General features: G+C 36.8%; 2 protein-coding genes across 3 annotated transcripts; both read left to right on the plus strand.

Moving 5' to 3' along the window:
• ifng1 (interferon gamma 1) lies at positions 1 to 2,071 on the plus strand. 2 transcript variants are annotated; one of them, XM_079869409.1, is made up of 4 exons: positions 1 to 404; positions 846 to 923; positions 1,107 to 1,310; positions 1,901 to 2,071. In XM_079869409.1, the coding sequence occupies exons 1-4, from the start codon at positions 276 to 278 to the stop codon at positions 2,036 to 2,038; spliced, it is 549 nt and encodes a 182-aa protein (XP_079725535.1). In that variant the 5' UTR covers positions 1 to 275; the 3' UTR covers positions 2,039 to 2,071. The 2 variants fall into 2 exon arrangements, with proteins under 2 accessions (XP_079725535.1, XP_079725536.1); XM_079869410.1 differs by having other exon boundaries at positions 846 to 911.
• Positions 2,072 to 7,500: 5,429 nt separating this feature from the next.
• LOC307157775 (uncharacterized protein) lies at positions 7,501 to 10,653 on the plus strand. Its single transcript, XM_079869698.1, has 6 exons — positions 7,501 to 7,947; positions 8,201 to 8,263; positions 8,692 to 8,850; positions 9,191 to 9,238; positions 9,348 to 9,422; positions 9,503 to 10,653. The coding sequence occupies exons 1-6, from the start codon at positions 7,789 to 7,791 to the stop codon at positions 9,620 to 9,622; spliced, it is 624 nt and encodes a 207-aa protein (XP_079725824.1). The 5' UTR covers positions 7,501 to 7,788; the 3' UTR covers positions 9,623 to 10,653.
• The last annotated feature ends 14,518 nt before the right edge of the window (positions 10,654 to 25,171 follow it).

Raw genomic sequence — 25,171 nt, forward strand, 5'->3', positions numbered from 1 at the left:
GTGGGCTCAATGGTGCAGAGCAGTATCATGGTGCATTGTGATTTATAGGAAACTTCGGCTGTAAAAGCCACACAACTTCACACCTAGATCACAGCTCGCTCGCTCGCTCTCACACATAACTATAAATACCCCATTCACTTGAACAGATGCATTCAGACCATCACCAGGACACGAGAACAGTCGGTTGTCGCTCAACGGTGTCAAAGGCAACTTCAACTTTTAAAAGATAGGAATACAAGTCAAACTTCAGCGAACACCTGAAACTAACAAGGACTATGATTGCGCAACACATGATGGCCTTTGTCTGGGGAGTATGTTTGATGACTTTGGGATGGATGACATATGCCGAGGCCAGCGTCCCGGAGAACCTGGACAAGAACATTGATGAGCTGAAAGCGTACTATGTAAGTAGACCAGTTCGAATTTCCTTCATATGTCACATCATAGACAGGAAGTGAAAGAAAAGAGTTCAAAAAGTTAACTAATAGGGATAGATTAAGGTGTACTTTTCCAGGATACGGCCTGCAAGATATTCAAAGATGGGCCGCAAACAGTTTTGAATAAGCTGGCTTTACAAACTAGTCAAGTTTTACTGAAATTGGATGGTTGAGAGGTAGTATACAAACCAGGAAGTATAGTCTACCATCCATAGAGACTGAAACTCCTACATATGGGCCTTTCTTGCATGGTGGAAAATGTCTGGTCTGTAGGTTGAGTTTGGGTTTCAGATGCTAATAATAATAAACACATTCATCTGATTAAGTGAGAAGAGATAAGAGTTCAAAATGACTACTGAAGTCTAAAACAGTAACCAATACAAACGATGACCTTTTCATTTCTTCCAGATAAAAGATGACCGTGAGATACACAACGCACACCCTATCTTCCTGCGGGTCCTGAAAGACTTAAAGGTGAATCTTGAGGTAAATAGCCTCTTTCAAAAAGGCAGAATGGCTTGATATTTGCACCTTTGTGATCTAAAATATAAAAAAAAGATACAAGTGTAGCCTTACTAAACCAAAGGGCATATTGTTTTGATACATCCTGTATGGGATATCCTGTGTTGACTGCACATTGTGCTCATGTGTGTTGTTTTTGTGTGGCAGGAAAGTGAACAGAATCTACTGATGAGCATCATTATGGACACATACAGTAGGATATTCACTCGCATGCAGAACGAGAGTCTGGATGAATCTACAAAAGAAAGACTGGCACATGTTCAAGAGCATCTGAAAAAACTGCAAGAAAACTACTTCCCAGGCAAGAGTGCAGAGCTCAAGACATATGCAGAAACCCTATGGGCGATTAAGGTGAGATTACAGTTTCAGATTCTGTGAAACCTAACTTGACACCAAGAAGCACTGAACATCAAAACTTCAGAGCTATATATATATATATAAGTATGCTTTTTCATACCTGCCAATGGCCAGGTAACTTAGAAATGTTACTGGCCCTAAACCAACTGGTCATAAAACAATAACAAATATAAAGTAATATTTACATTTTTATATATATATATATTGTTCCTTGAAATCTTACCATCAACTGGTGGGTAACATTTTGGGACAACACTCACCAAAGCAGATTTTTACTTGCATTTGTATTAATTTTGGACCATGAGCATAGGGACAGTCAAGAAAATCTGCACAAAATTAGCACAGCTAAAAAGTGGCAGGAATATTTGCCTCATATTGCCACTACATTTTATCAATCACATTTGAAACATTTAATTAGAACTGATATTTCGCTACATTTTGAATGTGATACTGATACTGCTTGATAAAATTCAAAAACATACAAGTTAGAGTGTAAATTTCACTTTTTTTACTTTGCGTCCACTTAGAATCAATAAGATGCCATTATAAAGACATATCACTGATTAAATGTTTTGCAATTGCAGGAAAATGACCCAATCGTCCAGCGCAAAGCCTTGTTTGAGCTCAAGCGTGTCTACAGAGAAGCAACACAGATGAGAAACCTGAAGAATAAAGACCGCAGGAGACGACAGGCCAAAAGCATCAAGAGGCAGAAGTCTTAGTAGATCTTGATCATTATTTAAAGAATGGTGGAAAATCAGTGTTATTTATTCTATTTATAAAACTTATGTTGTGCACACATTGTGCGCAAGAGATAATTGTTCAAACTGACAGTATTTATTTGTTCTTATTTATTTGAAAAAACCACTGTAAACTACTTGCTAGTTGCATAGCAAAAGTTGTAAGGTCTATGACTAAATAAAATTTTTTTTTTTTAAATAATGCTTGTGCTGATTTAATTGACTTTATAAGATATGCCAGTCTACATGCCAAGACATGTTTCTATTTGACACAGTAATGTATCCTGTCCTTCCCCAGGATTTGAAACTCTTTGTCATCAGTTTCATTGATTGAAATTTGACTTAGCCCACACATGTCTCTGAATGTCACAATACAGACTAAAGTGCCACTGAAAGCAAAATAATTCATGACTTCATCATCATATTACACGTTTGAACACCAAAGTCAACACATATAGGGAAGCCCTGAGGAAAAGGACACTTATGTCGCACTTAAAGATGTGAGAATGTCATTGTATGAGATACAAATATCAAACCAAGTGCCATTTTTAAAGACAGCAGACCATTCACACTTTTCATCCATTGGTTAAAATTGATTAGATAAGTGAAGTAAATTTTGAAAAAAGAATAATTTTTTTGCAGATACCACTTAATTTTACATTTTGTATCTGAATACCTTTTAAGACTACTGTAATCCGCTCGTGGTCATGTTAACATAGCACACTCTCTTCCTTCACTATTTAAAAGACTGTCAAGTGACCTACCTGCATGTGAAATATAATACTACTCTTATACAATTCTTACGGGAATTCCAGGCAAAAAAAAAGAAAAAAGAAAAAGTCATTAAACAGGTTTGGCCCCATCTGTTTATGTAAGCAAAGCTTGTCGTTCACATTGCATCTACACACCACAAACAATTAATACATTTAAGGTTTCATTACGTATTGTTTGACTGCCAGGAAAATAGAGGTCTTATAATGTCAAGTGGGTGGGGAAAGTGGCCAGTCTTTGTATATTTTGCAGACACTGTTCAAGTTAACAATTAGCATGTGACACAGTGAATTTTCTTGCTGCTTCAAGCTGGCTTATACTACTTATGGTTTGGTGCTGGTCTAACTGCTGGACAGCATAACCATGCACTTCACCAGCAAAACTTGAAGCTGGTCAACCAGCATGGTCTTTTTTTTTTTTGAAAGCTAGTTGACCAGTTATGCTATTTAAGTTTAAATGCTGGGTGATGATACCAGCACCTTACACTGAGGACCATCTTTCACTATAGAAGAAATGATGATGCAAGTGTTATTTCTCAGCAAAGGGTTTTTAACTGTTGGTGATGCATTAACCACAAACCAGCAGAATGAGAGTAGATAGTCATACTCACTCTTGAACAGCATCCATGATTTACTGCTGTCAAGAGATGTCATTTGCACGTTGCACAGAAAACCTTATGGATCTAAGCATGCTAAAAAAAAAAATGGTTTGCCTTTTGCTTTAAGAGTCATGAAACTACCCATTTCAACACATGCCAGCTCTCACCACAGTTTCGAAAAATGCTGCAGACAGCACTGTCTGCGGTCCAGCCAGTTTATTTCACTTTAATGAGGTTAACAGTATCAAAGGTTCTCACAGATGCACAAAACAAAATGCACTACTAAATATTATACAATGTCATTTTCATATCCTTTTTAAAGTAATGGACAAATATTATAACACACCCATTTGCATGCATCTGTATTGAAGCAATATATATGATTGTTTGCATGGTGCTTAAATATAAAGGTGTTGCATAGCTTCCCCACAGTGCTATACGGCATCAGACTTTCCAAAATGTCTGAGCAACAGGGTAAATTTCGAGGTTTATGCTGACGGGTTCTATTTCAAAAGCAACTCATATGCACAATCTATATTATATATATACCCGTCAGCATAAACCTAGAAACTTATATATGAGTTGTATATATATATATATATATATATATATATATATATATATATATATATATATATATATATATATATATATATGTATGAGTTGCTTTTGTGTTCTAAATACCTTTAAAAAAATGCTATTCTGGGATGTTGATTAAAAAATTCATACCTCTTAATTTAACTTTTTCCCCCACATTTTGTTGTGTTGCAGTCTTATGCTCCCGACGAGCTGGATGGCGCCTTGCATGGCTGACACCGCCGTCGGTGTATGAATGAGTGAGTGAATGGGTGAATGTGAGGCAATATTGTAAAGCGCTTTGGTGGCCATAGGTCTGTGAAAGCGCTATATAAATGCAGTCCATTTTATGCTAAACTGCTTTATATTGTGTTAACTTTGCAAATGCATTAAAAATAAAAAACTGAAATGAATACATTGTAAGTATTGGTACCCTTTTCTGGGACACTTGAAATTTAGCTTAGTCCAATTTTGCTTGGATCAACTTTGAGAAGTTCCTACACTTCAATTTAACCTGTGGAAAATTCAATTGAATAGGTATGATTTAGAAAAGTACATACCGCTCAATAAAAGGTCTAATAGCTTCTTCTTTAGCTGAATATGCATATCAGAGCAAAAACCAATCCATGAAGTCAAAATAACTGCCTGCAGAGCTCATAGACAGGATTGTGTCAAGACACAGAACTAGGAAAGACTACGAAAAAAAAAATTGCTGCATTGAAGGTTCACGGAAGCAAGTACCCTCCATAATCCTTAATGGAAGAAGTTTGGAACAACCAGGACTCTTCCTAGAGCGGGCCTCCTGGCCAAACTGAGCAATCAATGGAGAAGACCTTGGTTAGAGAATCAAGAAGCTGATTGTCACTCTAGTTGAGCTCCATGATCATATATGGAGATGGGACAAACTTACAGAAGGACAAACATCACTGCAACACTCCACCGATCCAGGACTCTCTCAGACTGTGAGAAACAAGATTCTCTGGTCTGATGAACCTCAGTTCCAAGCATCATGGAGGAAACCAAGCACTGCTTTTCACCTGCACAATACCCTCCCAACATTAAAGTGTGGTGGTAGCACTAGCAGCATCATGCTCTGGGGGTGTTTTTCAGCGACAGGGACTGGGGGACTCGTCAGGGTAGAAGGAAAGCTCAATGCAGCAAAATATAGAGATAGCCTTAATAGGTTCGACTTCCAACAAGAGAATGACCCTAAGCACTTAGATAAGAGTAAAAAAATGGAATGGCTTATGGACAACTCTGTGAATGTCCTTGAGCCCGGACTTGAACCCAATTGAACAGCTCTGGAGAAACCTGAAAATGTCTGTCCACCAATGGTCCCCATCCAACCTGACAGGAAAAGAATGGCAAAAAATGCAGATGTGCAAAGCTTGTCACATATACCCCAAAATACTTGAGGCTGTAAAGTACTAAGTACTGTAAGAGTTTAGGGTAGAAATACTTATGCAATATACTTTTTTCTCTCTCGTTTTTGAATTTTTCTTGTTTAATACATTTGCAAAGTTGTCAGTGTTGTTTTATAAAGTAGTGTGAAGTAATGTGTTCGAAATAGAGTTTCTAACTGAGGTGTCAACATAAACCTAGAAACTGACTCGTAAAAAATGTTGCCTGTAGCCGTATAGCACTGAAGCTATGCAATACCTTTATATTTTAGCACCATGAAGGCAAACACGTGCAACCCTTGTGTCTATATATTAATTCATAGTGTCTGCAGCATGTTAAAGTCATTGGAGCAAGGTATGTTGTTATGGGAAGAAGGAGGCCACGCCACCGGCCTCGCGCCGTTCTCCCACGGCCCTCGTCCTCGTCCTGCTCGTCACAGTCATTTGACAGGAAAAAATAGAAATATGATCCTGTAAAGAAGGCTTTTGTGGCTTTCAGTCCATGTGTGTTAACTCTGAGGTCATATATATGCTAGTGTACGGTACTTCTAAATACTGACTAAAGATTGATAAATATACATGTTTCAAATTTACAGTCTTTCTCTTGCAGAAACTGACCAAACAATATTGATGACTCATCCTGCACTACTCGGATTTTTGTCCAATCAAATGAATGAAAATGAAAATTATATATATATATATATATATATATATATATATATATATATATATATATATATATATATATAAACAGCAAATCATGGTTTATGGCTGGGATGTAACTTAACCCAGTGAGCCTTGATTTATGATGTGTGTTTACATTTTTAAATGGCCCAGTATAAAGGAGAAGTTGAGATTCCTTTCATTTTGAGCAGCTAAAACTGCTTCCTGTTTACATCTACCTACATTTCAAAGAAACAGGGTAAACGCTGATGAAGTGAGGATAAGACAAACACAATTTCTCTGGAAATCCCCCCTTCCCCTCCTCTCCCCTCCCCTCCCCAACCCTAACCCTATATTCCTTTGTCTTCTCTCATTTAATATATGCTGAGTGCATGACAACAGAAGTTGGAAATTCCTTGGGTGTGGGGATTGCACACCACATTTTACAGTGTGTTGCTTTTTGGAAATTCATTTTTAAGGGCAAGTAGACATAATCGAAAGTATACTTGGAATTTGCTGTGTTAACTGAAGAAATAAGACTTAAATAAATAAAATAATATTTGTCCACTAACAAGTTGACCTACTTGCATCACTGGAGAATTCAATAATTTTTCTGAAACTTTCCATTATAATAGAATTTGCGAAAACATTTCAAATGATGTATTGTGTTTATTAAATTTACGTAGTGGAAATGTTGCTGATTTTTTAAATTAAATAGCTGACGTCTTTGTCTTGCCAAGGCTAATTTCATTGCTAGCAATTTTTATCCCTAAATAAAGATAAATAATTTGAAAAGATGCACAATTAAAATCTTCACGTGATGTTTACCTTGATGTCACATCTCATTTCATCTCAAGCTCTGAGTTTAATTACACTAACTTTAAAGTACACTAACTTTTTTTTAAACTTTATCATGGCAAAATTGTTGGTTGTGAGACAGATTCCAAGACAGATTCAAATGAACCATCGTATAACAACAAGAGTAAGTCTGTTTAAATAAAATCAAGTTATTACATGACAAAGTAATAACCGAAGCCTCGTTTGACCTCAAAAACAAAAAAGATTGAGATGCGATGTTGGAAAGTGGCCTAGATTTCAATTCCCCCTAAGTTTCCGTTGGTGACCCCTTATCTCCTTATCAGATGATCAGTCATCTCGTTCCATTTCTGTTCAGAGCGATTTTTAGTCTAGCCTTAGCATCTTAAACATGCAAATTCAATATTAAATTATTTCTAATTGTCTTTTGTGTAAGTATCATTATCATGGTGCCATTTATGTTGCCAATGAACTTTCCTTGACCAAGACTGTGGTTTGCGTAGAGATTTAGAATCTGGGACATCCTCGAGCCGCATAAATGTCATGACCTCGTTATAGAGTTGTATTACAATTTTGTGGTGACTTTCTTTTATTTAAGCTCCCTCGAAAATCATGAAGCTGTCAGAAAACCTTGCATTCTGCAGTGACAATTTAAGCCCAGACATGATCCCCACTGGATACATAACCCAATATGGATTACATTACGATTCGGCAGTCTGACATCATCGGTTGATCTGAACGGGTAAGGTAGAAAAGCAGGAAAGGACAACGTTGACGTCACCAGGAAACTAGAATAAATACAAAGGTGAGGACCAGAGCGAAGGCAAAAGAAGGAACAACAGAATGAGACAGGTGTATCAACAGGACCTCCATTCAGAAACATTCATTTAGTAATTTAGGGACAGAATATGGCTAGTGCTTTGCAATATTTTGTTCTGATCCTAATTCTTGGCATTCCGATACACGAGTGCACGATGGTATTCCAAAATGAAAACTGCATCAAAGAGGGACCTTGTTTTGATCTGAACATGGTGGAGAAAATAGCCGAGCATGTCAGCAAAGATGTGGTGAGTACTCTGATCCTACTATCAGTCTTGTTTTAGAACTCAAATTGCCAAATAACTGCATGCACATGGCGAAATCAGTACAAAGTGAGAATGATATGGCCATGGAAATAATCTTGCGTGACAACAAAAGGCTGCAACTAGATAAGAAAAGTCAGGTGTTCATGTGAAGAATCAGTTTACTAGCACATTTTTTGGAAAATGCCCTGGAGCCTTTGAATCTTTCAATATATAATGGTTTGAATAATCCTCTTAGGTAGCTGCAGAAGGTGAGAAGATCCTCCTGATGCACAAATCCTTTGACAAAATACGGAAAAGGGTAAGAGGCATATTATAATTTATCGTATATCATACTCTCATATTCAGTGGTGCATAAATCCAGTTACTGAATGAAAAAATCATCACAAAAGTAATATGAATGTAATGAAATCAATCTGGGGCCGTGTTATGAGGTGGCTCAATCAGGTCCTATATGATACACAATTGGGCCTTAACCCATAAAAGAAGCCCAACCCATACAAATGTTGTCCCAGGCCCCATGAATTTTAGCAACAATCTTGATAAACCTATAAAAAACAGATTTTTATGTCATATGTCACATATTTCAGTCTTTTAGCTTCACAATATATGACTTAATTACAATACGTGGAAACTTTTATCTGTATACCATCATGCCAACTACAATTCTGGTGGCATCCGGTTTCACACATTTCATGTGAACTGAGCTGTATCTTTTTCATTCATCAGAAAAATCTTCACAGCTGTGTCCTGCTGGAAATCATCGACCTATTTCAAAATGTTCTCGTTGAGACAGAGAAGACGTCATCTGTCCATCTCAAAGATGGCATTGACTACCATCGGGAGCTTATACACATTTTGGATCAACTCAGAAGCTGTGTTTATAAGGTCAGCACATTCTATTTTCAGAATAGATATTAAACCATGTCATGTTACATCCCTGTGCCTTTGAGTGATTATATCACATAGCTATATCTTAAAGGGAAAATATAAAGCTGGAAAAAAATGGGTAATGGGTAACAGCAGTTAACTAGCAGACCTTCACCAACTTTGACGTTCATTCTTGCCTCATGCTGGCCATCAGGGTTAGCAATATAGCATTTTACCTCATTATGAACCAATATGTTGTTTTAGCTTCTAAACAAAGTCCATTTCTTAAGCTTAGGGTATTCACTTAGGCCACACTGAACAACTGACTAATTTCTTTACTCCCTCTTCCTTGTTTCAGATAAAATGTAATAAGCTAAATGAAAAGGCTGCAACTTCCTCCATAAAGGTAAATATTCTCGTACATATTTTAAATAAATAAATATATATTATTTAATATAATAATGAGTAAATAATGGGCAATTTTACTCAGAATTTCAACTTCTTCTTCTATCCAGATTCCGGAGATAAAAATGAAACCAAAACAGCTTGCTATCTTACAGCTACAAAAACTGAAGAATGCCAGTGAAAGGGTAAGTATTGAACTATTGAAAGACTGATTAAACTTGTCTGTGTGTGTGTGTGTTATAAACTCTATCTTCACAACTTACAGCTCAGTGATGTGCATATCCAGGAGAGGGTCATGGATGAGCTAAAAACCCTCCATCTCTACATACGGGGAAAAGGCTTCCGGAAAAATACGAATGATATGGAGAGGCATAGCGTTCCATGAATTGCAGCCAACAATGTGTTATGTAACATCTCTGCCCAATCACTTTAAGACGTGACAGTTTAAGCAGGGACAGAATAACAAGCTATCTCTTCTAAATGAGACCACATTTTTCTGACCTTTTGTTTCTAAAATGGAATTTTAGTTGTTAATGCTTTTAGTGCAAATATCTTTTTTGCTTTTTTTTAAGTAATGAGTATTTAAACATTATATGCATATTGCTTACGTACTTTCGGTGAAAGATTGAGTGTACTGCAGTAAACGCAGGTGAGAAAATATACCACATTTATGCATTTGGCAGACGCTTTTATACAAAGCGACTTACATTGCATTTCAAGGTACACATTTACATTCTTATCAGTTCTTCTTACCAAGTATAGATATTTTTGTTAATGAAAACACGGATAAATGTTTTCCTTGTTTTCTATTCATTTGTCTGCTCAGTAAAACCTTTCCAACATCTATGTCCATGAATATGCTTAAGTGTGTTTGTATGTCTATCTATCTAATTTCCTTCTTTCTTTCAACTACAAGCTGTAACAGAACTGCAGTTTGTCTCCTGTGCATTTGGCACTCATGCACCTGCGACTGATGGCATGCATGCACAAAACTCATGCAAGTTAAAAGCAAACTATATGACACTCATTAGTGTGTGACACACTTAGTGATGGTGAGATAGTGGTTCTTTAACAAAATGTTAAACCTATACCCCATATTTAATGTAGTCTATGACATAAGCTAATTTTGTGTAATTTTGTAATAAATGTTGTTGTTTTTTTAGAATGAGGGCATGTCATGCAACCCTTTTCATGCTGGCATCTCAATTTTTTTCTCAATCGCTTTGGCACATTTTTAAAAAAATATTCTTAACATTTTCTAAGCTGTAAGCTTAACTGTTTGCTTGAACTCTATTGCATGTTACTCACCCAAACCATTTAATTCATGCTTCAAAACCTATTGTGTCAGTAAATTGGCCAATACCACCAAAATAAAAAGTGTTCTTGTCTTTGTGTAAGCCACACTGGTTAAAATGTTTAAATGTTTTGGTAGCACGTTATTTTACAGTCCTGTTCCCCATATACATATATGTGCATATTATAGTTATTACAATAACTTGGTAATAACTAGGTACTAACTCTGACCCTACCCCTAAACCTAACCTTATCCTATGTAGTTACCTTATATTAACCAGTACTTTAGGTACACTGTAATTACACATACTGTAAAATAAAGTGCAACCGATGGAAATATTTTTTTATATTCAAATTTCATGTGAAATACAAAAACGTCAGTTTTGTCTAACTGAATGCTTTTGTGTATCACTGAGCTTATTAGATACATATTTCAGCAGTAGTTAAAAATTTACAAGGAAAAGTCAATAAAGTGCTTGTGCTGCTATTGAGGTGGGATGCAGGTATGGTTAGGTACAGGTTTAGTGGTATGGGTAGGTTTATGGGTGGTTTCAGGGGTCAGGGAAGGGTCAACGGTGTCATTTAAATACAGCTGTAATTACATGCAGGTATTTTATAAATGTAAGTACAATGTAAAAACGTATGTACATAATAAGTGCATTGTTTCAAATGATTAATTTACAGTAAATGTCAGTACATAGTAGTCTAGTTAAAGACACCTAAATTGGGACCGAACATTTTTAGCACATTTATTTTTACAGAAATGCAAAATGGCCTAATGAAATAGGAATCACAATCTTCCCAATCAAGTTACATGTAAACTAAAAACTCAGTTGCTTGTTCATTTTTACATATTCTATTATGTCTTCCCCTAAAACCACATTCTTGCATATTGTATTGCTCTTCCATGACAAGCAACTGTGAATTTTCAGTTGGCATATAACTTGATTGGTTGATTGGTAAGATTGTTATTCCTATTTCATTACAATGGCAGGCAATTTGCCAATTTAGCAGACATTACAAACATTCCATGTCAAAGGTATTTATGGAATATATTTGCATGTCCAACAGATTTTGATAATTGATTGGATCATTTTGCATGCGAATGCTCACACGATGGAAGAATGTTTAGAAATTGTGCAGAGTTTGACAGTTTCACTGAGAATCAACTCATCCGTTTTGATCAACAAGCCATGTGTATTATTGTGCAAACTGTAGAAAATTGTGCTTTCTCTTTTACACGCATGTTCCAAAACACATGCAATTTGCTTAAAGGGATGGTTCGGAGTAAAATCAACCTAGGGTCCTTTGCACCATGACCTCGATCCAAACACCCCCCCCCAGAAGCCTTTTTTCCCTTGGTCGAACATTATTAAAGTTAGAGCTTATTTAGAGATATCAGCCGAATGGCTTAGTGCAGGCGCTAATGGATCCAAGGATGTATCTTGTAAATTACCCCACTAATAATGCTCAGAATGGTACCAAACTTGTACAGTAGTACAAATAGGTTCTGTACTCATAAAACGCGGCATTGGAAAGTTTGTAAGTACATCAGGAGTTTATTTAAATAACACTTGCCTGATGGCTAATGCTACCGCTAACTCGGTCGTCGAGGTCACTTCAGTAATTTGGGAAAAGCATGTAAAAGTCCTGGCAGAATATATCCCAGTATGTGTATCCCAGAATATATGCCAGTATATCCAACATTTTTTATTACTTTTTTCCGAAGTGTTGACAACTTAGTGTTAACTAATAATTGTTGCAAACTGGTACTACCAACAAAATATTAGTGCATTCCTGCAACTGGGCGTCGTTACACTACATCCTTATGCATCGCTTTCTGCCAGGACTTTTACGTGCTTTTCCCAAGTCGCTGAAGTGACCTCGACGACCGGGTTAGCGGTAGCATTAGCCATCAGGCAAGTGTTATTTAAATAAACTCCTGATGTACTTACAAACTTCCCAATGCCTCGTTTTATGAGTACAGAACAAATTTGTACTACTGTAGATGTTTGGTACCATTCTGGGCATTATTAGTAGGGTAATTTACGAGATAAATCCTAGGTTCCATTAGCGCCTGCAATAAGCCATTCGGCTGATATCTCTAAATAAGCTCATGGTGCAAAGGACCCTAGGGTGATTTTACTCCGAACCATCCCTTTAAATCAATATGAAATTCAAATCTGATGTGAACAAGAAACAAACTGTTCAGAGATCTGAACTTATTGTTTTGAAAGAAAAGAAGTGAGAAAAACTGTAACATCACAATACCATAGTTTTAAACCTAAACTTGACATAAACTGTAAACTTGACCCTCAAATCTGATTGGTTAATTGGAATGTTGTTCCAGGATCAACAAAGATTTTGATCCAGGAACAGGTACAATCACATTCACCATAGAGTTTGACAGAATGCACAACAAAAGATATTTTCCTTTTCACCTCCCTATAAGGGCCTATATGTATTTTGCTGTTTTAAATAAGCATGATTGTTACATTTTATAATTTTTAATAAGCATTGTTTCCCCCTCCTTTCTGGATCATCACCAATTATGATTCACTGGAATACATTATATTTAGAAGGTTCGATTATTTTTCAGTCAAACAAATGCTCCAGTAGTTCAACTTAAAAGTGAAACTGCACACTGTGACCAGGCAGGATATCATTGCTGCTAAGCTTTAAAACAACAGTGACTTATAGGGTGCCAACAGCTTCTTAGATCTTGATGATATCTCATCTGAATCATGCTGAAAAACAGCCAGAGACACACAAGACACAGCAGCGCCCACAACGGAAACTGTGACAGGGCGAGGAAAGCATGATTATGAATAAAATAAAGAAAGTAATGACTAAATGAAAGATCAATAAATCTTTGATCATCTTCTAGGACTAAAAGGATGATTAAACACTTGTGATTGTTTCTCTACTTCATGCCTGCATGGTTGCAACAGCCCTGTCTGGACGCTCTGCCTCGTCGCATGAAGTGATGTCACTGAGAAACCCCCCGTGTCCCGTCACTTCTGGTAAGCGAGAGCTTGTGAAGCTTACGATAAGTAGAGCAGAGCAGACCACAGACTCATCCTTCTACTGAAGGGTGGTGCACAACACAAATAGAGTGAGGTAGAGCCTGGGTAAGACGCACAGTGACAGTCTGAAAAATTTGGTGAGAATCAATTAAGGTGCTTTTCACAGGAAAACATCCCTTGCTGGCTGGCTTCTTGAAGTCAACAAATTAAAAGAAATGAAATAAAACATGACAGTGAGGCTGTGTTACTATTTCATTATAATTGTTGGATCTCTTTTCACTTTTGCAATTCCTGTGAAAATTAAATATTTATGTTACCTGATCATGAGCCGTTTGAAACAGTCCAGCATACTTATATGTCATTAGGCATTCGGGTTGAAAATAAAAGTATATCTATTTATATGTGTGCAAATATGAGTGGGTGTTCGTCAGCACTTTCGTTTCGCTCTGCTTTGCATCCAAAATGCACCATGAGCACCTCTGCTCTACACACACGTTAATGACATCAGCTTTTAGAGGCTTTTTCCCTGAACCACTGAGAATTACGTGGAATCAGCAATGAGGTGGAAGAAAAATAACTACAAATGATTTGGCATATATATATATATGCAACATATTGTCAAAATTATATTGTTTTGCAATTTTAATGAAGTTGTATACATATATGAAAATATGTGCTATAAACACAAAATGTCAGATCGATGCTTAAATGGCATACAGATAGTATATAGTAATGAAATCAGGAAGATGACAAAGAATTGATCAGGTCAGAACAAAAAGTCATGACTTAAGTTAACCAGATCGCAAACCTTTGAAGTCATACAGTTCTCCTCACCGCATTACCCTCCGAAATCGAATTTCACCCACCTATCATTGAAATTCACCGCTGCTTAAAGTTTCGGGGAGAATGTTCAGGAACTGGCACATTGTGTAGGTTGTAGGATTTCTAAAGGTTCCGCTGTCACACATGGGCTTCCATCAAACAAGGCCCTCGTGCTGTATGTGCATTGAGACATGCTAAGAAGAAATTATTTTTTCAAAACACAAAACAAGTTTCTAAGGTCAAGTGTAAAATCCTCATCAAGTAAAACACTTAAAAGTCTTGCAACACATCCATAGATAAGTTTAATTGAAATGTCACTGATGTTGACCCCGGTACCCCCAATGGATTCAAGGTGACTGTGTACTTTTCACAATTTGGACGTATACCATAAAAATTAAACCTGGACATTGAAACACAACTCATTCAAAATAATTAGACTCTCGTCAACACGCACACGCAAGAGTCGTTTCGAAAGCAAGGTACAAAGTGGTTTGGAGATAAAGATCAGAAACTCAAATAGAAAATTATATTGATGCATATCATGAAACCAAAACAGACAAAAAGGAGCTGACACATCCTCTTGCAGAGTAATTCGACTGTAGATACATGTGTCAGGCTTGTAGCAGGTGCACTAAACCACAAACTATTGTCAGTGATACTTGTGATCAAGATAAGATTCATTGATTTGTTGCTAGGTTGTTCCTAAACAATTTAGGGTGTTCCGGATGGTTGATAGGGCACTGCTAGGCTGTTGCTAAAGTGTTGTGGAGAGTTTTTAGTGCCTAGCAACTGGCTAATACTAAGGAGAACCTTCAGTTGGTTATAATTGGCCAACATGCTGTCTTTTTAAAACAGGAACAACATCAAACTACGAAACATCTTGCATTGTTATACCATTAGTTACAACTAACTTTGGCCAAGCTGCAATCCTCTACAATCCGAAAATATGTTAAACACCATATTCTCTGGATTCATTGTGCTCCCTTGTAGATGTTTGTGCATTGGTAAGCTTAAATTCAACCTATATCTTAGCCCTTGCAGTACCTCATTTGCATATAGAAAAGGGTAGAAGCAATTTTTTGCTTTGAGTTGTCATTTCAGAACGTGTTACATTTCCTGTGCATGCTCAATTGCTTTGCACACTGCGTGGTTGTAAACATGTAGGAGTGAAGAGCAAACAGAAACACTCACAAAATGAATATTCATGCAGAATACTGTTCAATGCTCTGAATACAACGTTAGTGAGGGTTCAGTTATAAGTCACTGGCCTTTAAAGTAACACAAATATAGAGGATGAGTACCATTTGTCCATTCACAGAGTGAAAAAATCACACTGATGCTAAGGACTGTCCCTAACCAGAATGGTATAATCCAATAATCATTTCTGTTCCATAGGTGAGAAGGTCACATTAAGAAAAGGTGATTGGAAAATACGGATGAGTCAGGCTCCAATCACCCACACACATGCTCTCTCACACATGTGTTGCCTCATGGATCACAAGTATGAACGGCCTAGTTGAGCCGCCTTATGGGTGGTATAGGCCTATTGTAAATATATAATTGAACTTTACTATATACAATATACAAAGCTATGCACACTATAAATAAACAATATATATTTGTAAAAATTATGATATACATACACTATAAACAATAGGCAATTCATTAGGATAAGGGATTACTTTAGATAAATTACTGACCCAGATAATATAAAAATAATTTAAGTTTAAAGAAGTCATTTTAAATTTTCAGATTCCAAAATTTCCAGAACTTGCATTTTTTGTGCACAACAATATCTGTATATTTGCAAGAACAACACTGTTAAACACCTCATACAGCAAACATCAGGGATGGAAAATATTATTCAGAATTATCAAGTATGACTGTGGTTATTCTTTGAAGACACCATTTTTTTTCTGGTTGTGGTTGGTCTGGACTACCTTGGGGTTAAGTTTAAAAAAAAAAAAAAAAAAGTGTAAAAATAAGTCTTGAAGTTAGCAAGCTCTCTGTGTCACCAGGCCATGGTTTAGTTGAAACAAGGATACTGAGCTGGGGAGGGGCCGAGGGTATTTCCAAATACACACTTTTCTCCTCAGTAAGGACTGGACTATTAACAAGAAAGAGTGCTCACGGAAAGTTGATATGCTACATGAATATGATGAAAATAAGCCATTGTCATCTTAGGAATTAATGTGACAGGGTGCTTTGAACTTTTCATTTAAATTATGCAATATATAAAATCTGTAATAACTAATGATATAAATGAATAGAGACACATTATATAATGTATGATTAATTCAAACAAGCAAAAAAAAAAAAAAAAAAAAATTAGGGACAGGAATAAGTAATTTATCCAATTACAAAATACTTTTGCATACAGAGTGATCTACGGTGATATAGCTACATATAATGGAAAAATTTGAAAACAACTCTTAAAAAAGGGTGAGATGAACAAGTATGAACAGGCTTAGTAAACCAACCGAACATAACTAAAAATATTATATATATATAGCCTATATATATAATCAAATAATTCCAAAATTATTACTATACAAAATTAATATACAAAATTATATTAGGCTACTATCAAAATATGAATTTCAAGGAGAAAATACGAGGACAAACAAATTATGCTGATCACGCCATGTCATAATCTGATGACAACACGACATCTCTCTGTCTGAGCTGTATATGGCAACACTTAGGCCTACTGCATTCGCGCCATGTCGTAACTGTAATAATGAACACTTTTTAAATCTGCAGTGGTCAGGTGGTACAGTGGCCACGTGATACAAGTCGTAGCTATCAGAAAATTGAGTTTACACTTTGTAATTACAAGTTCTATGCTTCTTACAGTTCAGAATTGTTACAGTAATTATGACGTGAACATAGGCTATCAACAGCGGCCACGTGATACAAGTAGGACCTCTCACAGAAAATTACCAGCTTATGAGGACGTAAATTGAATCTCTTAATTAGCCAATGGTAAGTACAACATGGTGAACTCACCTTGAATACATTCAAAATATCACTTAAGAAACTTAACTTTACGATTGTTATTTTGTAATGTGACTTGGTGTAATTGTAATATTTCTAAGCCAGTAATCAACTGTAAAACAACAATTTCCTCTCACTATGAACCAGGCTTAACATGGCGAAAATTCGCGCTTTTTTGGAAGAGGCCTAGAAAACTCTATATTGTTTATTCTATATTGACGACTGTTAGACTAACGTTACTAGTTTAAAACTAAGTTTGTAACATTTTTTGGCAGTTTCTTGATTTCAGGAATAGGCTAGGCCTACTGTACGATTTTATGAACGTCTCTGAGGAAGTGTTTAATTTATGAAATAAAAGGGTAAGTGACTCGATGTTAGTCATGCCTTTGTTGTCATATTTTACCTCTATTCACTAACAAATTACTTTTTTTATCATTATTATATTTTTCTAAAAACGAATTACTCCAGTTCCTTGGATTGTTTTTTCTTATGAGTGAAACCATCCCTAGACCCAAAGAGCACTGAAGTTACACCCCATGCAGCACTTCTTGCATTCCTATTTACTCTCAACAGCATCCATCGCAATACTAGACCGATTCATGAACAAATGATTCTCATAAGCTGATTCGTTTTATTGAATCAAAAGCACATTGCAGTAAGTGTAGCCAGATTCACCAACAAATGACTCTTTTGGGCAAGAATTAGCCTGAAATATTGTAGTGTACACCATAAGGAAAATGTGTATGATTGCAGAAAATCTATATTTTTTTTATTACACATGGATATTGTGTATGTAAATAAACCATAAAAGCAGTTTGTTTTGTTTAAAAATCATAAAAATGTATTGGTTATAGAGGGGAGCCTTTACCTCACACTTGGGATAAAAGGCTAATCAGCATGAGGCAAAAGGCCCCCAGTATTGACATTCACTTTAGCTAAAGTAATATGTTTTGTATAGTCTAATATGTTATAAAAAGTTTATACTTGTTCAGAACAATGACTTCGGCAAAGTTTGTACCATAATGAAAGGGGCTATAGTCTGTCAATTAAACAGAAACATGGATGTTTAGGAAAGTGTTGTGTTGAGTTTTTGTGCCATCTAGAGGAAATAAAAATCAAATGCACCTTTAGATATTCATAATTATACATTCATAATTATGTTCATAATATGCATTATTAATTTGTCGTGCAGTACAATATAGCTAATATTATAATATTTTGCAGGCATTTGAACCCCTCAAGGTGGAATTCTTGAACTTCGGAAAATAGCGGGAGAACAAGGTAAGGGAGAGCCACAGACATAAAAATAAAGCAAATGTAGAGCCACATGAAATACTGAAATGTGGTAGTTTTAAATTCTCTATGTTGAGATCACTTGACCAGCAGTGTCTTGCAGTTTGACCAAGTTCAAAATAATTTTAATTTATCTGGCACTTTTCCAGCGGTCAGAGCACATTAAAAAATATAATAATAATACACCTAAGTTGAACAGACTAGTAAATCAAGGAATATAACAACAAACACCATATTTTAGACACCATATATTAAAGGCACAACAGGAGTCTAGCATAGGCATAATTCAGATTGAAAGTATGGATCATCACGTGTGCAACCCATCAATGCAAACAGAATGAGTTAAAATAAATAATGAAGTCAAGGACCACTGGGAAGAACAGGAGCCAGCAAAACATAAAAACTACTTATTGCACCTTTAAAAAAAATAAAGATGTTATTTTTTTCCACACAAAAAAAAAAAAATGCAGAAGTCATCTGATTACAGGTAAGGCATCCCTTTCCTCCTCCTTCCCAACATTAAACATAAAATTGCATGTGACTATAATACATATAAAAAAATAATAATAATTGTATTATGATATGCAGGCACAGTCCACTGTCTAAGAAATGAACATGCATTGCAACAGGTATGTATGTGAAACAGTATGCAGTCTTACTATTTTTTTTTTTGTGTAGAAGAAACATTCAAATGAAAAAGCATCAATAAAATGAAATGTAGAAGTAACTCATGTGAATACATATTGGTATGACATTCATTAGTTTTCTTCATTATATGTAATAAGCATATGCACTATGCAGTAGAGATTGACTACAATGGTACTACCAACACAGCTGCTCATTAAATACAATTCACATAATGCATTACTCGCCAGTCTAAGGTCAGGCTTGACTCTCGAAATCTCACAAGGTTTACCTTTTTATATGTAAAGTAATAGCAAGGTAACGTTACACATATAATACTGCTACACCCTGTTTACAACAAATGTGAGCAGGGCATTGCAACATGTCAAAAGCAAGAAATCATTAAAATCATGATTCTGTCTACACTGGATGTGGCACGAAGAGACCGTAAACGGATTCTCTGTTGTATACCTGAGGCTTAGGTAATCCACACTGTTGCAAAGCTTCCAACAACAGAAATAATGGATTTGGAAAGTTTCCTTTGATGCATCCAGCTTCAAGCATCAACAGCTTCAAGCTGTTGCAGCGTGGCGCGACACTACAATGGTCGCACCTGTTGTAGACAACAGTCTAATAAAATTACTCTAAATAATTAAAACAATGGAAATATGAGAAAGGTTGCTAGATTTATGTTGCAGCACGTCGTCACCGTGTGGATAGTGTTCATTACATCAGCCAAATCCAGCAGTAAATATTAACTCAAAATGTTTTTGCTATAAATCTAAATTAAGCGATTATCCAAGTAGCGATTATCCAAGTAAAGTAACAAACATAGATTTATTTGTAAAAAAATACGTTTTTTTTAATGTTACACCTGTGATTTTTTTTTATTGGGCAGGATCATGCAATGATATGCATAGGCAGCGACTTTTTACGATACGCAGTTAGGGCATATAAATAACTAATGAAATTGGGGATGCACAATATAAACATTTTGGACTATACTGATAAGCCGCTAATTTTTTTTCTGTAATGGCTGATAACCGGTAAATGGCTGACATTAAAATAATATTTTTCTGAAATAAATTTAAAACAAAACACTAAAATCTGAATCTAAAAAACTAAAATGATTAATTTTAAATGCACAAATGGATTTAGATATCACAATGTTATAATGTGCAGTGTGAACAAAGAATACATTTAAGTGAGGGTTAAATGTCCACAAAAATAATCTAATTGTAAAAATAGCAGAAAAGGACCATGCACAATTAAATGTACATTTAAATACAATTTAAATTATATGTCTAATATTGACAGATGGCGATAGATTATAATATTATCTAATAGCTAATTTGGTATCAATGTATTATGCAACCCTCAATAAAATGATTAAATTCTTTAATTATACGGAACTATTTTTAACAATGCAGTTCATTATTAAAAATAAGTTCATTTACAATCTACCTTTGTTTACCTCGTACACAGTCTTGGATTTTTCCCACTGAACTTGACACAATGTATTCTGGGATTTCTTTCTTTCACAGGGACCATATGCCTGTGTTTCTGTTTCATAGCTCGTAGACTGTTTTGGCATTTATCTGTTAAATTCACACACTTTCTGGCTTAGTGATCTTTAATCTGATTACTAAGGTTTGCTTTGACAGGCAGTAGAGACAGACAGAGGCCACTCATCTATCACTGGATTAAGGCAATTTTAAATCAGTATGTTTTGAAAGAATCAAAACATGAAGAAATTGAGCTTCCACAGTTTCTTTTAGGGACTTGTGACTAGTAGGTTGAGCAGCAAGAAGTAATGGTGTGGAATGATAAAGATGTCTCTGTTGAGTTTTTCTTGAGCTCTTTAAGACTAGTTTTTGCTTTAGATTTTCTCAAAAAAATTATTGACCATTTTGAAACTGTAGTTTGTCTGTGCCTGAAGCTTGAAACTTGACTTCAGATCAAACGTAATGAAATCATAAATTTGATGCAATGGCCAGAAGTTCAAATAAATAAAATCCATTATTTGTGAATACAATTTTAAAAATAAATACATATATATATACTTAATTATTGAACAAGATAAATACTTTTAGATTATACTTTAACATGTCCTAACTGTTGCTGTGCACACAAAAGTAAACTACACCCTAACAAGTGATACGTGTCATCTAATACAGCCTTTGTTTAACTCTTCTACAGGACAGGAGGACTTTCTTTGTGTACCTATAACCTCACCTTGGCTGGAAAACTTGTCCTAGCTTTCAGAAGCTGTCTGATTCTTATGTAAACATCAGTGTTTACAAAAGAAGGGTGTCTCAGTATGGACACAACCTAATGACTGGAGCAGGTTAACTGGGTTCTATCTTAGTAGCTTTCATTGTAGTACATGTCTGTGTTCTACATGTTCCTTGAACTCCACAACTGTATTGGCACTGGTTTCTTTTTTCATTTTAAGCTTTTATTTTAGTAAGTGTGAGTCTTCACCTACTTGTTAAAGTATTCATCAATTTAACGTGTACTTGCCTAAAATTAGCTTTGGACCAAAGAATCTGCTGAGATCATAATCACAGTAGAGCAACAATAGTGTACTTTTCTGCTATTAAACTACAGCATGCTGTTCATCTGATACTGATTCACCTACCAGGTCTTCATTAATACAGCTTGTTTGAACTTATACTTTAATTGTCCTGAAAGTTTCCTTGCCTTTGTGCTTAGCTGCTGGGAACATAATCAACCAATTCCACAATTTCAGGCAGTGAGACACAGGTTTGGTATAACTTTTGGCATTTGTATTGTGAAATAATGAAAATCAAGCGTGGCATTAGTTCTGGCAGGTCACGTTAGTCAGGCTCACATCAGCTGACTCTCAGCTGATCCACCTCTGCCTTTAGGGATATGATGCCTATCTGTCACGAAACAGGAGAGGAGACACAGAGGTAAAAGTAATAAAGTTCTTTATTAAAAGGTTGGTGGTGATCTGGAAGATCGGCAGACAGGTGAGTGATGAGCATAAGCAGGGCTCGAAATTAACTTTTTTACTTGGTAGCACTGGTGCTCCCAACTTCAAAAAGTTAGGAGCACCAGCAAAAATTTAGGAGCACCACAACTACAAATTATATATTAACAGATTTTATTTCATCCTGTGGCCAAGATTTGAAATTTGGTCTTCTGGCTCTATATCATCTCACCCCGATGATATTGGCACATGATTTGTCATTTGACATAAATTTAGTGAAGGCAAGCTCTTCTTTGGCGATGGTGTATGCGGTGTTATATTCATAGACAGTATGGTTACATTTGACGTATCCTGCCGATTAAAAGCCTTAATAATCGAACCTGATGAACCTGATTTGTTTGCCACACACCTGTCCCTGCATTTTTTGCTTGGCACTTGGCACTCTATTGCTATTAATATGCTGTATTAATCTTTGTTAATCTTAGTTAATAAAAATACAGCTGTTCATTGTTCATTAATGTTACTTAACAGTGCATTAACTATGTTAACAAATAATAAAAAAAAATTCAATAATGTAGGCTATTAGTAGCCCAAATGTTGAAATTAACATTAACAATGGTTAACAAATTAACAAAGTGCAGTTTATTAATAGTACATGTTAACTGTGTTAATTTAATAAGTGGAACATTATTGTAAAGTGTTACCGATTTGTTATACACCGATTCAGACGTCTCGTGAGTGTGTTGGACAGATCAGTTGTTTTAACCATTCATTAAAGTGAATCGGTTCAAATGAGTCATTAGTTCGCGAATCGGACGTGTCATTAGTGGACGTGTAGCATACGGCACGCGTTGTGTGATTATCCCGGTAGTTTATTTTTTAGCACAATTCACACTCCACGGTAATTTAGGAGAAAAAAAAATCTCTGAATGCTCCACGTGAAACTTCGGTCTTCCGCCCTTTTTCTATCGTGTCAAATGATTTTGATTAATATGCGCGAGGGAGAGAGAGCAAGACAGCGCTCGTGTTGTTTGAAGACGTGAGAGTGCGCGCGCGCGGCCGGGGCTTTCTCTCGTCAAGCGCAGCAGTCACTCACGCACCGATCAAAAGGCTTTGGCGGCCGCCAAAAAAAAATCAATGCAGGAAAAACCCCGGGATTGGTTATATAACGTTGGATAGAATGACGGTCCGGCCATCGCGTATCAGTGCACATAAGGTACACACTGTGAAGTAATTTGCAAACGTTTTTTAGAGAAATGAAAACAGGTCGCACCACAACCATTATTTGCACTCGCACAAATGCTCCCAAATATATTTTTAGGTCGCACAGATTAAATTTCAGGAGCATATGCGACCAAAATGGTCGCAATTTCGAGCCTTGATAAGCAGTTTAAATGACAGTCACATTAACTGACGGTGTATTTCTGCTTGCAAGGTTGAAGACAAGCACGAAGAAGGTAGTGGGTCCAAGGCAACGATTCTCTGGAAGAGGACGATGAAGGTAGGCATAGGAAGGTGAGTGGTCAGGTAAGTGTACTCGTGTAGAGACTGACGAGACCGGACAATGATAGTGTGTGAACTGGGTGCTTATATGTGGTGCTTGATGAGGGTGTGACAGGTTAGTATTCAAGTGACTGGGAACGAGTGGGTGGTGCTGAAGGACCTGGTGCTGAGGGTGTATTGGCTGATTCCGTGACAGAACCCCCCCTCCACCCCTCCACGGGCAGCTCCAGAGGACCGGATGCGCTGACGAGGACGACCTCTGCTTCCGGTTGCTGGACATTCTGGATGGGCGTTATGGAAATCGGTGAGTAGAGTAGGATCTAGGATGTCGTTACATGGATCCCATGATCTCTCCTCGGGTCCATGCCCCTCCCAGTCCACAAGCTATTCAATGAGGTTGCCTCATTGCTGGGAGTCAAGGATGGAATGAACAGTGTGGACCTGGTTATCTTCTGCTTCGACAGAAGGAGGAGGTACGTTGGCAGCAACAGGTCCTGTGGATGAAGGGAGAAGAGAGGCATGATAATGTTTTAACAGTGACATGTTAAAACTGGGTGATATTCTGTACTGTGGAGGTAGGATGAGGCAGTATGTCACATCATTGATTTGGCGGTCAATGGTGAATGGGCCGATAAATCTGGTACTCAGCTTACAACAGGGCATTCGGAGGTGGGTGTCCCTGGTGGAGAGCCAGACCTTCTGTCCTGGATGGTAGGTGGGTGTAGCAGCTCTTCTGGGGGTCGGCCTGGCTCTTGTGCCTCCGGACTGCCCCTTGCAGATGAACATGAGCTGAGTCCCACACCCTCTCGAAACCAATGGTTGACAGCTGTAACCTCGGATGGCTCACCTTACCAGGGAACAGGGGCGGTTGGTAGCCGAGTATGCACTGGAAAGGGGTGAGTCCTGTGGTGTTCTGACGAAGAGAATTCTGTTCATACTTGGTCCACAGTAGGAAGCAGTTCCAGCTATGTTGATGATGGTGGCAGTATGACCGCAGGTAACGTCCAATTTCTTGAATCTTGCATTCGGTTTGGACGTTGATCTGGGGGTGATAGCCTGAAGACAAGCTTACTGATACTTCGAGAAAATGAAAGAAGGCTTTCCAGACATGAGAGGTGAATTGTGAGCCTATATCTGACACAATGTCTTCTGGTTATCCAAAGGGCCTCGGCTGTTTCCATAGCAGTGGGTAGATCTTTGAATGGGATTAGTTTGAAGAAGCGGTCAGCAGCTACTAGGATGCAGGTATTTTTGTTGGATGGAGGTAGGCCAGTGATTAAGTCTATTCCCAGGTGAGACCCTGGACAGCGACAAAGACAACAAAATGACAAACTTGTCATCTGGTGACAGTTGCAGGGCACAAGTACTAGCAAACAAGTGTATGTTTGGCTTCCTCACTCCACAATGACATGTTATAAGT

This window comes from Squalius cephalus, assembly GCF_949319135.1.
Source record: "Squalius cephalus genome assembly, chromosome: 4".
NCBI lineage: Eukaryota > Metazoa > Chordata > Actinopteri > Cypriniformes > Leuciscidae > Squalius > Squalius cephalus.

What these genes read in the sequence shown, in the direction of transcription:
- ifng1 (XM_079869409.1), top strand. Translation starts at nt 276, where the DNA reads ATGATTGCGCAACACATGATGGCCTTTGTCTGGGGAGTATGTTTGATG. An exon ending in ATGAGCTGAAAGCGTACTAT is followed by an intron (nt 405 to 845) that starts GTAAGTAGACCA and finishes CATTTCTTCCAG; the next exon opens with ATAAAAGATGACCGTGAGAT. An exon ending in ACTTAAAGGTGAATCTTGAG is followed by an intron (nt 924 to 1,106) that starts GTAAATAGCCTC and finishes TTTGTGTGGCAG; the next exon opens with GAAAGTGAACAGAATCTACT.
- LOC307157775 (XM_079869698.1), top strand. Translation starts at nt 7,789, where the DNA reads ATGGCTAGTGCTTTGCAATATTTTGTTCTGATCCTAATTCTTGGCATT. An exon ending in CTGCAACTTCCTCCATAAAG is followed by an intron (nt 9,239 to 9,347) that starts GTAAATATTCTC and finishes TCTTCTATCCAG; the next exon opens with ATTCCGGAGATAAAAATGAA. An exon ending in TGAAGAATGCCAGTGAAAGG is followed by an intron (nt 9,423 to 9,502) that starts GTAAGTATTGAA and finishes CACAACTTACAG; the next exon opens with CTCAGTGATGTGCATATCCA.